General features: G+C 39.4%; 1 protein-coding gene across 1 annotated transcript in view; it reads right to left on the bottom strand.

The window, feature by feature from the left end:
* Elovl5 (ELOVL fatty acid elongase 5) overlaps window positions 1-16,715 on the bottom strand; it is a 71,972-nt gene that overhangs the window by 21,041 nt on the left and 34,216 nt on the right. The window contains exons 2-3 of the mRNA XM_026411237.2: window positions 4,556-4,621; window positions 2,407-2,594 (exon numbers count right to left, since the gene is read on the bottom strand). Of these exons, the coding sequence (XP_026267022.1) occupies window positions 2,407-2,594; window positions 4,556-4,613 (246 nt within the window). The 5' untranslated portion in view covers window positions 4,614-4,621. The remainder of the gene's footprint in view (window positions 1-2,406; window positions 2,595-4,555; window positions 4,622-16,715) is intronic.

The following is a 16,715-nucleotide window of genomic DNA, read 5'->3' as shown; positions in this document are numbered from 1 at the left end:
ATTAAAAATTCTCTCTCTCTCTCTCTCTCTCTCTCTCTCTCTCTCTCTCTCTCTCTCTCCTCTCTCACTCTCTCTTTTAAAAAAAAAAAAAAGTAAAATTTAGTTCCTTCCTTTCACCAAGTTTTAATGTTTTGGTGTTTCTCCTTTCCTTTTCCTTCCTCCTTTCTTTCAAGACTTCTTACTGTCCCCTTTAAATGACTGCTCATTTTCCTTTTATCAACCCAAATATTGTCATGGCCACTAAGAATTTATGCCACGGAGTTAAACAAATAAAAATACCAATGAATACTTATTTACATTGAAAATATGTAGAGATGCAGGAAGGCAAATAAAGACTGATAGTCATGATCCCTCACACGGGTGGCTCTACCTCCTGGGACATTTCTCAAAAATGAGGGACTCAACTGGCTTCCTAATCTCTTCAGTTCATTCTGTTTTAAAACTCCATGACTTCCCTTCCACATCTTAGTAGTAATGTAGAAGAAATGCCAAGTGAAAACAGAAAAATGTGGAGCTAAAATGAAATTCAAAATTCGACAAAAGCGGAACTACGATGGCATTACTGACGGGTTTATGTATGTATAAAAACAAAGTCAGACAAAAATCAAAAGTAATTATCATCTAACTTGGAGAAACAGGGTTTACTTTCAACCCAGGCATATTTGATCAGGATATGTTTTTATAAACTTGATTTTAATATAAGGAACTATTGCTTATCTATTACCCTTTTATGGACTCTAAATTATTTTAGAGTTAAAAGTGTGATTTTTTTTCTCTGTACACTTAAAAAAAAATCTGTATATTCAGTACTTAGACACTGCTCAAAGTCTTCTATGGTTCTTGCTAAGATGCCAGAGGAAAATCTGAATTTTCTATTAGAAAATTTTCAGAACACCCCAGTCTACTCAGCTGCATACAACAATAATTTATATACCAGGGAAGCATCTGTTTGAAAGAGGTTAAATTGTGCAGTTATAGTTATATCACCAGGGCTTGAGAAATCTAAGGCAAACATGTAAGTTCTCTAAGATTTAATCGTCTTAAATATTTTTTCTCCAGAATATTATATGCATAAGAATAAACTTTATAAAACTCTCTTAAAGAAGTAGCTATCATCAATTACAGGAGAGTAAACAGTTTGCTCTGAAGAACCTGAGGGCTTGCTGTGGTTTTGTCCCTTGAGCACTGAGAGCTGTGCCCAGCGCTGGGGCCAGGAGTCGCTCCTGTGCACTTCCCCTGCCTCCAATCCTGCCATCTCCATCCTGGAGGCTAATTAAACTGCCTTCATTCTAGAATAGGATAGAAAAAAGCAGAAAGGGGGTTGTAAGCATTTCTTGGGAGTGTCAAGCAAAAAAGCAATGCTAGTAGCCATCTACCATTCTAGTTGAAAAATCTATACCTTATGAAATACATGGGAGAAGGAGCCATGGATCTCACAGCTGTGGCACCTCGGATGATCAAATACAGTGTTTCCCACTAGCTCCTCCATCTGCACCCACCCTATCCTCCTCTTCAGTACTCCTTAGAGAATTAAAGCCATAATAAAAGCTTAAAGACTTAAACTGGAGTGAATGTGTTTCTTCTAGGTATGTATGGCTTTATTCTCCACCCAAGAGAACTTAGCAATAGGTTAGTGTTATAAGCTGAAAAGTGTGGAAGCCTCTTCTAAAAAAAGTGTTCACAAATTGTGCTTACCGCTGGAGGGTCAGTTATCTTCCCCACTTTAGCTTTACAGGCTGAATTATTATCCCTTGAAAAATATGGAGAACTGAAGTATTGATGGGTAAGCTACAACGTTTACCTCGTGTACCATCAGGTCTGATTTTCAACATTCCAGTCGTGTAAAAGGAATAACAGGGCCTGAACTCACAGACCATTCAAAACCTAAACGTGGATGTGATCATCCACTTTTCTGAGCGCTTAAAAACAAACAAACAAACAAAAAAAAAACCCTGAGATTTGAGAAGTTATCAGATCACAACAGAGGCTGAACTACAACAAAACTTATCAAACAAAAGTACCACCCACTTCCTTCCTCCTCCATCTTCACATAAACAAGCACTTAAGTGCTTAATAATAAAATGCACATAGATCTGATTTCACATTTTGTTCATTTTCCACTCTTTATTTTTTGCTTGCCTGAGAGTATTTTTGAAAATATTTATTTTACCTCTGAATATCACATGAAACATAAACAATGAAAGAATCAATAGCAAAAACTTCCATTTTATGTATTTTAGAAGACATCTGGATAAACAACTCTGGCATTTTGAAAAATCAATTTTAAAGAATATTCAGAATGCATTAATAGACTTGCTGGCTTGTTCTCTCCCTACCACCTATTTAAGGATACAACTCAGAATAGCAATATAAGTGAAAGGAAGCCCATATCAACCTTTGACCTACCTCACAGAACATGTAGAGAGACAGCAACGTGAGTCCAAGGTTATACACCACTAAGATTCCCCGGCAAGAGAATGGCTGTTTATTCTTCATGTATTTTGGTCCCAACCATACAATTAGTAAATAAATGACAGTGCAGACAAAGGTAGGTATGTAATTGTCCAGAAGAAACCATCCTTTTACTCTGGTATCTGAAAAACAAAAGAAAAATATTTAGTGGTTAATAAGGTAGATATAAAAATAACTGCAACTTTCAAAACATTGAAAAAAAAAAAAAGCCTCTAACCACAATTCTATAAGTCACCCCCACCCATACACACATACACTACTTTTGTTTTTTGGGGCATGCTGGGAATTGACGCCAGCCCTTGTGCATGCTAGGCAAGTGCCTCCTACTTAGTTACATCCCCAACCCAAAGTCATCTAATATTAATAATGCCCCCAATCCTGACAAAGCAAAAAGGAGGTACAATATACACAAGGTGAAGCTCCTTGTTATATGTTCTGAATAATAAGGTGCATGTTTTGTGGTTTTTTTTTTGCTAAGTCAAATAATTATAAAAATATGCTTTGCAAAAAAATCTAAAAGCAAACTCGGAGAATACCATATTTCCCATTGACTGGATTAGCTATATTTGTAGAATTATACATGGAATCAAAAAATCCAAGAAATGGCAGTCTGAACTCCAGTTCTCTGTGTCAGCAAGAATGTCCCATTATGTGCAGACCCAGAAAACAAGCCATTTAGCTAGAGTAGTGACTGCCCCTGATTAGAAAGGCAGCACCTGCCATTAACACAGTGGTCAAAGGAGTGGACAAAGATGAAAAACACAGGAAACATGCTGGTGATGCAGCTATGATCAGATGAGGGCTATTTAAGATATTTAAGGAGCTATTTGAGGAGGAGCTTGAGAGAGAAGACCTACACTGATTCAAGGGAGCTACTGAAATAAGAGAGACCTCTCCCTCTTCTACCCCGATTCCAAAGGTAGAACAGGGAGGGAAAAGAAAACCAGGCCCAAGTAGCTGCCCACAACAAAGGGGCTGATGGCTGGACAGGGAACTAATTGCCAAGCTTTCTCTCCTGCAGACACCCTGTACCTTCCCAGTGTTTCTCTCATGCTTCTCAGAGATGCTCCCTCCACATCCCCCCAATAGTTATGCTAGGAGGGTGGAGGGGTTAGTGTCAGGACTACAGAAGTGGTGGTTCAGAGAAGTCCTTCAGAGGAGGCAGGCCCCAGAGACCTCAATAAGGGAACTGTTAACACCTCAGCCTCCAGAACAGCTGGGATTACAGGGTTGCACCAATGCACCAGCCTATTTATGGTTTTTCTGTAAATCTTTATGTGAACCTAAAGGGTTCAGAAATAGAGACATTAAAATAGGGGATTATAGATAACATTAAAAGAAGGCAATATAAAATTGATTTACTGTCTAAAAGATAACGAAGGCTAAGGAGTCTAACAAGTGAATTTGAGTGCATGTACTCTCCTCTGACAAAGTGAAAGAACATGAAAAGACCTTAAGGGCTGTGGATATAGCTCAGTGACACAGTGCTTGCCTAGCAAACAAAGGTCCTAGGTTTGATCAATAGTTTGTGTGTGTGTGTGTGTGTGTGTGTGTGTGTGTGTGTGTGTACGTGTATTTGGTGCAGTGGCACATGCCTGTGGTCCTAGCACTCAGGAGAAGTTAACGCAAAAGGATCACTTGATACCAGGAGTTCAAGGCCAGCTTAGCCTCAATAAATAAATGAACAGCCCTTAAAATTGTGAAAGCAGAAGAATTTTAACCCCTTTCTGCAGCAGTGCATTTTGGAAACCAGTTCTTTTAGAGATTCACCATTACGGTAGTATGCGAGCAGCATACTACCGTAATGGTGAACACTGTGGTGTTCTCAAGCTATAAGCTTTGTAATTTAATTTGATCTCCAGCTGAAGCAGCAGAAGGCCACCCACGGCAGCTGTGTCTCCCCCTGGAGTCAGGGGAACTTCCACAAATGCTGAGGACTTCGCCAAGCCCCTAGCTACCCAGGCTAAAGTTTGGTCTTTTACAGAAAATGCTAACGCTTTCTAGAATCACCTCATGCAATATTTACAAGTGGCTATAATGGGCACAGGGGTCAGGTAGGGGAGCAAAATCAAAACCACCTTACCTCGGGGGCCCAGCAAGGCCTTGAAATAGGTACTGAGTGATGCATCAAAATGTTCCATTTTAAAACCTATTAAGAAGGAGAAAAAAAAGTCATTGATCAGTCTCTCCTCAAAATGCTTTTTGTATAGCAGTTTCTCATAAAAGAAGAACAACAAATTATTTTCAAAGACTATGTGATGGACAAGGTTAAATTTCCCATGTTAAAACAAGAGTTTTCTTTTTAACACCCCAAAGAAACTTATGTGTTAGTTCTAATTTGAAAATCAAAAGGAAAGACACAATCTCGTGAATTCACTTTATAAATGAAGCGCCAGTTTTCTGAACTTTTCTCGGTTCCATAAAAACTCTTCCCGTGAAGCTGAAATTTCAGTGGAGAAAAGAGTGGAAATGGATTTAAAGGTGGCAGACAGAGACATCCAGATCTGTCTGGGCAGGAGCCTGTGCTCACACAACAGGGACAGGAAGGCTTGCCCGGGAATGGAATGCCACAGGGAGAAGAGGTGTGGAGGGGCAGTGTCCTCACTTGTCACTTTTGTTAATTATTATCTCAAAACACTTCAAGTCTACAGTTAAAAAATAAATAAAAATATTAAACACTGAAAAAGAGGGTTAAAAATCTCATCACTTTCCTTCAACCTAATCCCTCCGCTCCAGTCAGAACAGCTTCCAGAGACAGTTCCCTTTTTGAACAAATGGGTCATGCTAAATGGGTGTTTTTGTAATTTTGGGTTGCAACCCATTAGCAAATGACCAAATCGACTTAGTATTAAAAATAATCTGATCATAACAGAGAACCAAAATGCTTTGCCCTTAGTGAGAATGAATAAATATTATCTCATAAATATGACTTAGTTTTACTGTGTCAAACTTTTAAGTGCTACATATTCAATTGTAATGTAAAATATATTCTTACTATGGGGAGGTCACAGTTTAACAACTTAGAAAAGCACTGTTGTCTATAGAACTGTATATAGTACTTGTTTTTTTTTTTTTTTTTTTTGCTTGGTAAAAAATATCTTGGAGATAGTAGTTGTATATCTACCTCCATCTTCTAAGATTCTGTAGTTCTTGCATTTTCTTCTCACTTAGGATTTACATTTAGAGAGTAGCCAAGCATCTTCATGTGCATATTGCTTAGACTGTCTTTATTACATTTAGGATTTGCTTGGATTTACTTTATTAAATTTAGGAAACATGTACATTCAAATTTCTCGGCCATTCCTCTTATACAACAACCACCAATACTATAACTTTCAAGGGTAAAAGTATATGATTTTTTTTATAAATAAAAAAATCAGTTTTTTTGTTTTGTTTTGTTTTTGTTTTTTCAACTAAACTGTTAATCATTTAGTGATACTTCTCTTCCTTGGCTTGCAACAATGAAGCACATGTATTTTTGGATAATTTCAAAATAAACTACTTTATTCATGAAATTATCTGGTGGTTTTAGTAATTTACAATTAAGCCAATCCAGCCTGGATGGGATGCAGAGAGAGGGGAAACAGGGATGTCACTGTGAAAGCAACAGCTACCTGGGTTCTGTCCTGAAGGGACCTCGGGAGGTTGTGACTCCCTCACGCTGTGGCCAGAATCCTAGAAAGCACCAGCTCCCACATACCCAGGGCAGTCACCTTTGTCCCTCATAGTTATACACTTGGTCCCTTCTGAAATAAAGGCCATGAGTACTGGACTGGATAACTGGAAGGTGAGCTCCTTGCTGGAGACTGATTTACCTTCTTCTAAGAGGTTTTAAATCTAGATCTTATTACCTGGTAGGTAGTTTTGCTGTTTAATAATGGGTCACCCTGCAGGTACAATAGTCAGGCATTAAGGCCGGATGGGTGTTAAGCAGGAACAAAGGTATAACTAGCTGGTAGATGAGTGGTTTCATGCTGGGACCATCATCTGACAGCTAGGCATTGAAACCTGTTTTTTTCCTACTTACTAGCAATGTGGCTTTGGACAAGTTATTTAAACTCCTATCTGTAAAATATGGAAAATAGTGACTGTCTCCAAGATTAAGATGATCAAATGATTTAATACAATAAGACCCTTAAAGTGGTGCCTGGCATATATTAAGCCTGTGTTTCTTACTGAACATCTGCCACAGGACCAACTCCATGATGAACACCGTCATGCTGCTTTGCAGCAGCCCTGCTGGCTGGCATTCTGAGCTGAAATCATTATCCTGTGCACTATGGATGGTTAACTTGTCCCTGGTCAATTTCCATTACATGGCACCAGTGAACCCCCATCATTATGACAACCCACAATATACTCTTCTAAATCTTAACACACTCCTAGGGAAACAGCAATGGAAGGTAAGGGGAGCTGTTAATATCTCAGAAAAGGAATTTGCCAGCAAGAGACATTCTCTAAACATGAACGGCAGGGCTAAAATGAATACACTAATTACACATGTAAATGTTAAGCATCTACTGTGTATTTCAAAGGATTGCCAAATAGGGACAAACACAAACGAGCATACCTGGCCACCTAGAACAAGTGAGAGGTTCAGAAGAGAAGCCAGAAGCCATAAATCAAAAGCAAAATCCAATTTGTAAAATGAGTAGATGTTAGAATGATCTAAAAGAATAGAAACTGCATATCTGCATTTAATACCATGCTGTAAGAATAAATTCAAATAAAGGACTTTGGAATCTAACACCAGGAATATACCTAACAAAAACAATAAGGGCGTCATTCATTGCATTTTTTAACTAAGTGGCCTTTCAGAGGGTTGCAACCAGTTTCAGTTTCTATGTATGGAGAAATAATAGATAAGAAGAGTATAGAAAAGCTGGAAATAAGAGGGAAGAAATGTTTGAAAGTAATGGAATTTGGCTTGGGAGACAGGTAGAAGAACATTAGTGGTCTCGGACAAAATTAAGGCCCAGGAATTGCTACACATGACCCAATATTACAAGGACAGCAGCCTAGGACAGAGACCAGTTTGAGAATTTAGGCTAACATCATGCCTCCAGAAAAGCAGCTTGATTAAACATAAGGTAAAACTTCAGTCCAAGAGCACTGGACCTAGCAGCAGGCAATCACAAGAGACTGTGGAATTTAGTATTTGGAGATATTGAAGAGTCCTGTGACAAGCCATCTGTCCCGAATAATCTGAGTCTAAATCCATCTTGAATAGAGGCCCTGCAGAAGCTAGTGAACACAGGAGCAGTTTTTTGTCTTTATAAAGTGGAATGTCTTTACTACAAAAGCACATGCAAGAGACGACTTTGCCAGAAACAGCAAATCTGTTCTTAGACTGCATTTCTTTTCAGTGTGAGAATTCTCTTGGATTTGCAGAACTTTTCAAAATCAACTTTAGGAACATATTGAAAAAGCAGCGAAACAGTCTTTAAAAGAAAAGATATGTAGAAAACAACTATAATTTTTAGAGCTGAAATGTCCATGATGCAAAGGGAGAAAGGTGGGTGATGGTGGTCCTTGGAACACAGGCCCCTAATCAGTAGCATCTTCACCCATGAACCACAGGCCGGATTCCAGGCTGGACATGGATATGTTAAATATTTTCTCCAGGGACTGGGTTTGTAGCTCAGTGGTACAGTGCTTGCCTAGTATTCATGAGGCTCTGGGTTCAATCCCCACTACCACCAAAAAAAAAAAAAAAAAATTTTTTTTTCCTCCAAACTCTCCCTGCTATATGCCTTCAACTGCAAATGTACTATATTCTTCTCAGGCAAGATTGTTTGTTTTTATACAAGTTACCAAAAGATACCTTCACTAAAGGTTTCTCTGTTATCATTTACCCAGCACAATGTCATGTTTTTGTCCAGCAGTCACAGATATCAACAATAGGTCTTCACTTTTTCATTCATACCAACACTTTCCAAGTGCCTACACCATATAACAGGATTGAGACCCTAAGGCCCTGAGAGATACAGCAGACAACAAATCAAAATTAAGGCTGGAAGGAGAAGAAATACATAGAAAGAAGAAAAAAACGTATACAGTACCCCCCCACACACAATTTCAGTTACAGTTATTCACAGTCAAAAAATATTGAATACAAAATTCTAGAAACAATTCCTAAATTTTAAATTACATGAATGATGAGTAGCATGATAAAAATCTCACACCATTTCCCCTATCCAGGATAGGATGTGAATCACCTTTTGTTCAGGGTATCCATGCTGTATATGCTACCTGACCATTAGTTACTTGGTAGCCCTCTCGGATATCATATTGACTGTCAAATTATCGTGGTGCCTTGTGTTCAAGTAGCCCTTTGTAATAATGGCCCTAAAAATAGAAATGCTAGAAGTTTGAATATAAAAACCAGAAGCCATAAAGTTCTTCCTTTAAGTGAAAAGGTGAAAGTTTATCCTAGTATATATGCATAGGAAAAAACATAGCATCTATAGTATTTCACACTATATGTAGCTTCAGGTCATTTTAGGTCATGGAATGTCTGTCCTGTGGAAAAGGGGGAACTTGCTATATTAATTATAGACAGAAACACACACATACATGTGAAATAATTGCTAGTAAGAAAAATAAAGCAGGGTAAAGGGAATGAAATAAATCATGGAAAAGGTATTTATTTTAGAAAGTGTGGTTACAGAAGGTTGCCCAGAGAAGGTGGGAACAGAGCAAAGACCTGAATGGCAAGAGAAGCCATGTGTCTATTAAGAGAAAGGGTGATCCATTCAGAGGGATGTATAAGCGCAATGGCCCTGAGGCCAGGACATGCTTGGCCACAACAGGGGTGGGGGCTCTGCTTAAGCGGACAGTCGCAGACCACACCCTGCAAAAAGCATATGGCCCATGGGCTGGGAACAGAAGAGAGTGCCAATCCTTAACTGCTCACATTGCCTCTGCTCCTCACCCTCCTGGCTACAGCCTGCCTGCCAACAACGTGCCCTTTCCATTCTCATCTCCCTTGCTGAGTGTCATCTGTTGTGCCACATGAACAGTACAAAAGGTCTAGGCAAATGAATTCTTCATAGCTAGGCTGGGCTGGCCTGCTCTGCTGGGTAAATTGGGCACTTGCTGAGTGGCCTGTGGGTTAACCTACACTCTTTTGTACTTTTCTAAAGGCATGGGAGGCAAAGAGCCCTGCAAAGTCCTTGACGCTTTGCCTAGTGATCTTGAACTGTGAGAACAGCCCAGCCCGCTTAGCACAAGATGCCCAATTACAATGCCAGGTGTGCAGCCTGCCTGACTGCCACAGGCAGGCTGTGTGGGTTTGTGACATCACTTCTCAAAAACCCTTCTCACCCTACAGGCAGCCTGAGTGCTCTGAGCTAAGTGGGAACACAGCTGGCTCTGTACAATTGTTCCAACAGGGACCAAACCCAAGCACTGAGCTGGAAAAGGAGCTTTGGTCCTATATGCAACAGCAGAATAGGCCATTCTTTGATCTGGCTGGTTCTCCACAAACTGACAGGAAAAGAGAGCATGACTGAGGGAGGTCAGCACTAGACCCTGCTGACACAAAGCTCACGTATCACTTCTTTTTAACTAAGAGTCCCCGATCTTCATTCAACCTAAGGAGTTTCCCAGAATTATAGGTTACAACAGGGCGTAACAAGATCCATTTTTCAAGACTCCAACTATAATAGCATCCCAAAGCTATTCACTAGTTCAAAAACCACACACAGAAAATGATGATAAAGAAAACAGAGTAAGGGCAGGCAAACTAGAATAGAATTCCTTTTTTTTTTCCTACCTATTTTCCCAAAAGACACTCTTTGTTGAGAGCCACTTCCCACTATAAAATTCTGAAATATTTTTGGTAACTCTGCAACTATATTATAATTGTGTCTTGTTTCAGTATCTCGCTATAGAAAATTAGGATTGAGACTAGCCACTGCCTTATAAACTACATTATATTTAAAGAACAGCTGAAAAAGGAGGGGGGAGTGAAAGGGTTCAGCACACCTTCACCTAAGTCAACCTCATCATCTACTCGTTCTGTGGCCTCCACCAAGTTCCTGAGACGTGTATTGTCTTAGAATTTGAGGATCTTTAAGACTAAACTAGAGAGAAAGATCAGAATCACCACTGTGATTCTGTGTGGTGACTGAAAAACAGCATGAAAAACAGGAACCTGGAAATACTGAACACAAAAGGGCAAAAACAAATCCCCCAAAGACAGCCCGGCTCGTGTGGAAAATCTATCACCTGTGCCCACCCTCCATGCACCCACCGATTGCCCTTCCAAGTGCAGTATATGCCTAAGTGAATCATGTAGGAGGTTAAATAAATGCCAGCACTCACTCCCAAGTAATACCAAACGAGATACTGGAAGCATGCTTGAAAAACCACACTACAGCACAATAAGCTTTATAGCCAGTCAGTCCCCTCCTCTTTTCTTCTTGTGAGCTCCCAAGGACAACAAAAAAGTGAGGAAATGGGGTAAATGACAGGTCAGGACAGAGTGAGTTACTGCCCTAGCAGTTCTCAACATGAAGCATCTGTCTCTATGAGAATGCAAATGCTGAGCCTCCTGGCCATTTCTATCTGGTGCAGGGGAAAGTGAGAAGGCTGCCCCAACCCTACAAATGAAAAGTACTGGGATTCTGAGGTAAATCTGTTTATAAAAACAGATACACACACACACACACACACACACACACGTATGTATACACATGTATACATATATATATATATGTGTGTGTGTGTATGTGTGTGTGTGTGTCAAAGAGTTGTTATATGAATCATAATAAAGAAAGGTAACTTCCTAAATCCACAAAAATGCCAATTGCTGTCTCGAATCCAGTGAAGATGTTTGGGGTCAGGCCTTGGTTCATCTGGCTGCAAAGGCAACACTAGCAGGTGGAAGTGAGTCAGCTTTGAAAGCTTCTCTTCCTGTGAAATCAGTTAAGTCACATTTCTTTTGGTTTTAAAATAGAAGTCTATTGTCTAAGCATAACTTCCCATTGGAGGCTTTGTTATTTTATTGAATCGTAAGATTTGGTCTAAAAAATGAGTCAGCCGAGCTGAGCTTACAAACCCATGAGCTGGAAGAAGACAGCCTGTAATGTCCTGCCGGTTCTCTTTTCTCATGCCCATCCATCCCTTTTAACAGTCAACTTGTTAAGCAGGCATGGGAACACTTTTCAAGTTGGCTGCCAATTACACAGAATAACAAAAAATTAAATGGTACTTTAACTTGGTAGTCACAACCCTGTTTCTTGAATTTAAAAGGGTTTTCTAGGTTGGGGAAAATCAGCTCTCAAGTAAAAGGAGAAAAATAACCACCTTGCTCAGAAATGTTAAAATACAAAAGACTGTAAGAGAAAGAACATACACGTACTAATGAGTTTTCAGATATCTCTCTAAAATGCTGGCATTTAAATAAATGATAATGCTGGATCAAGTCTTGGCTCCAGAAAATAAGTGCTGTATCAAGAGTGGTACCTCAGATATTCTACGGTCATTCCAATAATCTATGAACCTCTGCTTATTTTTTTCCCCCTGTAGAATTCTTATATGTCCTAATCTCCATTCCAAGGGCACAAAAAACTCTCATTAATGCTTTGAAGAAGTCTTTTTTACCTACCATACATTATACATGGAGAAAAAGCCTTCTTTGAGGTCTCATATAAAGTAAATGCAAAAGTGGGGACCCCAATGATATGTTCTTCAAAGCACTGTCACAAGTCAACCCAAGGGTAAAAAGGTAGAACTTCTTATTCTATAATGGATGATTTGGGGGAAAGTTTTATATGTTGCAACCATCAGTATTCCCTTGTACCAAAGTGAGATTAAACAGGTCAAAAGAGAAGCCTCTAATACCTGCTCCTTGGCTACCACTAATTAAAAAGTACTAATTCAGGGGCTGGGGGTGTAGCTCAGCTGTACAGTGCTTTCCTAGTATGTGTGCAGCCCTGGGTTTGATCCTCAGCACTTCAACAATGACCAAAAAGAAAAAACTATCTCAACTTTCACTGGAGAAGGATGTTATTTTAAAGCAATTGAGAGTCACTCTAGTAATTAAATCATCTGTGGTCCGTCCCTTCTGCTCTGTCTTCACTTTCATCCTTTCTCCTTTCTCCAAGGGTACATTAGGAGTGACAAAGCCCCATTTCTGTGTCTCCTTGTAGCTGTGCGCCTGGACCATTCATCTGGCCCACAGCAACTTCCACTCTGATGTGACCCGGATACTTCTGATTCAGGTATTAGGGAATATACTCTACACCCTCCTTGATTAAAGTCCAAACTTGTCAAGGGTCAGGGCTCCTAACTGTTCTGAGTATAGTGATTGTCCATGGGTGATAATACAAATGCAGGGATACAACTGCTATTTCAAAATAAAAAGGAGGAAAACAGCACACCTAACCTACAATGGTAGCTTCCTAAAACTAAATCCTAGTTATAGGACTAAATCCTAGTTATAGAGAACATTTGCTCAGGTAGAACATCCTCAATGCTAGGGATCTAAAAATGCTCTTATCTACTACATGACCAGCAAAGGCATTTTACAAAGTGGAAACAATTAAAAACTATGAAGAAAAACACACCCCTCAAAATTCAAGGGAACATCTTTCCAACTCAAAGAGAGATTTTTCTTTCCTAGTCTTGAAAGGCAATATATAAATACACCTGATCTAAGAAACTCAAGAGAATTTTTTCAGCAATGGAATGGGGATACTAATATGATATTATTATAACATTATTCTAGGGGAATTTTTATTCATAGCTAAAGTACAGAATGTACCTTCAAGTTCAAAGTTTTCCCCTAACTCTTGGCAGGGTTTAGCCTTTAGAACATGGACCCCCAACAAAACAAGCTAGTCAACTAATAACTGGGGCGGGGAGGGTTGTTACTGGACAAAATTACTTACCATAAAAGTACCAACTTAATTTTCATTTGAAACCAAAGAATTAATAACTAGTGATAATTTTTGCTTAGACAAAGCAGCACATTCTGTCCTGTTTGGAAAAAGACACACAGAATGTTCTCTGCTGGAGAGTGAGATTGGACTTAGAACTTGGCTCCTACATAACTTTGCTGACAGTAACTAATTAATGCCTGTAAGGCTGCAGTGAAATAAGGTAAAAGATGCTTCCAGGGTGGGGATCCAGTCATCCCTGTGACTGATTTTATTTTCTGTGTTCTCAAGGATTTCTAGAATGATTGCTCTTCATGCTACTTTCGAAAGCAGTTGACTCAAAAAGTTAACAAATATTTAATGAGTGACTACCACATAAGGACATGACCTCTGCTCTCCTGAAATTTGTAGTAGTAAGCAATGTACAAAGATACCTGAGTCAATCATATTTGAATAGTACTGGTTAGAAGCATACAGTCTGGAGCTGGCTAGTCTGAGTTCAGATCCCTACCCCACCATTTCCAGCTGTGTGACCTTGGGCAATTTATTTAATCTTTTTGTGCCATAGTTTCCTAGTTTGTAAGATGAGGATATTGTCGTACCTTCTTCAAGTGACTAAATGACTTAATATATGTAAAATGCTTAGAATATTGCATTCCACACAGTAAATGCTGAAAAAACATATCATCATCATCATCATCAACATCACAAATATTTTTGAATTGATCAATTTCACATTCATATTTTATGAAGTGTTTTGCTAGGCCATAAATTGGAGTTCTGTACAAGGTCAAGGGCAATTGAAGCTTGCCGATATCCATATCTCATAGCCTGTTCTTCTACATGGAAGCACATGCTATAATGATGCTTGTGAGTCATGGGATTTGAAAGAAACTCTAGAAAAATTCTAGAATGTTAAGGGGATGCTGAATTCTCTGTGAATTCTCTTTAAGTGCAAGTGCACACCAGTGTCCACTCACCCACAATATGAACCTAGGTCTCCTCCTCTACAATTTACCACTCTTAAAATAGTCCCTGCAGTTTTCAAGGGCATGTCTTCATGTATATTTTGTTAAGATGGTAACAATATGTATTAGTATTATTTTAATACAAACAGCTTTCCCTTTGAGAATAAGAGATCAGCATAATTTAAAATAACATTACCAGGCTTTTAAACCATACAAAACAAAAACCAGTTGTGTTCACCTAAAATAGTAATAGAGGCATTAGAAATCTCTGTAACTAAGACCTAGTTAGGAGGAAAAAGGCCTCATTTTCATACTCCCACCTTCACTTTTACTATATCTCAATCAGTGATAAAATTCCAGGCTTATTAGCTTTAAGTGTTGTGATTATAAATTATAATGCAATTATCTGTCCTTTATCCACAGCCCCCATTAGGCTCCAAGCTCTTCAATGGGGCACTTCTGGCATTCCCATTTGTATCTCCAGAGAGCATGGAACTGTACATGACATTGTGCATTCTGACTGAAACCACAAATGAATGAAGAGTGAATGAATGCCTTCCACAGCTTTCTAGAGTTTCATATCAATGGTTTTCAGATGTGGTTACATCTCAGAATCACCTAGGAGCTTTAAAATACATAGATTTCTGTAGCCCACCCCTAGAACCTTTGATTTAATACCTAAAGGCTGAGAAATTTGTTTGTTTTTAAAGTTCCTCAGGTAATTCTGAGGCACAACCTGCTTTGGGAACCACTGAGATATTTATGTATATATTTGGGCTTTTGCACTCAAACAAAATCCCCTGCAGCTCTTGAAGTTCTGTTACCTAGACAGTGTCCATGTTATACTGACAAAAGTCTTAGATACTAGAAGCATGGTCAAAAGGACAAGCTATTTTTTATTCAACAAATTGTTACAATTCCTTATATGCTCTAACTTCACCAGCTGAGAGTGAAAGGGAATCATTTCTTTTCAAACCATCCCTCAATATGAAATAAAACCCTGTCAAGGTAGAGACCAATTCTCATACTTTTCAAACACTGAGTCACATGGTACACATCACATGTAAACAGCGTCCATTAAGACTCTAGTGCCAGGTCTTCCTCTGATTTGGAATGCTGTAAAAATACCACTGTGAGGAGGAGGAACCTCTAACACCTGTCACCACCTCCTGAGACAGGCATCAGTGGTAGTCATGTCTGTAAATCTCTGGGAAGGCAGGGAACCTATCGATCTTGCTCTCTGTTAATTCCCAGCAGCTGTTCCTGGTACGCAGAAGGAATTCAGTAACTACTTGTTTAATCATACTAAACTGGGGCAGGATGCGACACTGCTGGGCTGCCACCACCAATGGCACATGGTTGGTCATAGTCAAATTGTGTACACTATTGGAAGGAGGCAAGGTAGACAACAGGAGGAAGAATCTGGACACTGGCTGACACACATGGATTCGGGCTGTTTCCATCCATCCTAAGCTGAGCCACCCACTATTATGCTGTTTCATTACCTGGACTGGATGAGCTCAGGCTTTCTTCATGTGAACTGGGTATCTATGGAAGGCTGCCTTTGTGATACTCCCCAGTGACTTCTCCTCTTGACCCTGGGTTGTATATGTGACCAACAGAACACAGCAAAGGAATATAGATCACCTTTGGCATTAGGGGATTGAATGCTGTGGTTTCTGTCTTGGTCAGCCCTGTGTTTCTGTTTCTCCGTCACTGGCTCTGAGAGACACCAGTTGTCATGGTGGGGACAGTCCCGCAGAGAAGTCAATGTGGCAAGAAACAGGCCTTCTGCCAACAGCCACCAAGTGAGCTTAGATGCAGGTCCTGAGGCTCCAGGCAGTTTAAGATAACTGCAGCTGGGGCTACACCCTTAAGAAAGACCCTAAACTGGAACCACCCAGTTAAGCACTCCAGGATTCTTAACCCTCAGAAACTGTTCAGGACAATAAATGTTTGTAGGGGATAATTTTTTTTTTTTTTACTCAGTAATAGATAAAAGGCTTAGAAATTTTGAAGTTAGGGGACTGGAGGAAGAAATTCTTGAGAGTAAACTTTCCTTTGCCTTGCTGGCCTTCCTAAGTTACTATATGCCACCAACACAAGCATGGTTAAATGAAATATAAATACACCCCACCACCATCATTTAACTGGAAGTGGGAAGAGAAATGAAAAACTTGTTATCTAAAGTATAGAATGTGGTTGTGAAAATAACACTTTTATCAGTAGCCTGAGACAAGGGACCTAATATATTGAGTTATCTACCATGAACTCAGTTTTTCAGACTCAGTAAGAAATTATCGTCATTGTCTAGGTAAGGAAACTAAAGCTCAGGAATTTTAAGTAACTCAGTCAAACAACAAACAAATAGAGCCATTCAGTTAACTCC

The sequence above is a fragment of the Urocitellus parryii genome, chromosome 8 (genome assembly GCF_045843805.1).
Source record: "Urocitellus parryii isolate mUroPar1 chromosome 8, mUroPar1.hap1, whole genome shotgun sequence".
Classification (NCBI taxonomy): Eukaryota; Metazoa; Chordata; class Mammalia; order Rodentia; family Sciuridae; genus Urocitellus; species Urocitellus parryii.
Note: the sequence above shows the minus strand (reverse complement) of the source record. Positions and strands in the feature narration are given on the sequence as shown.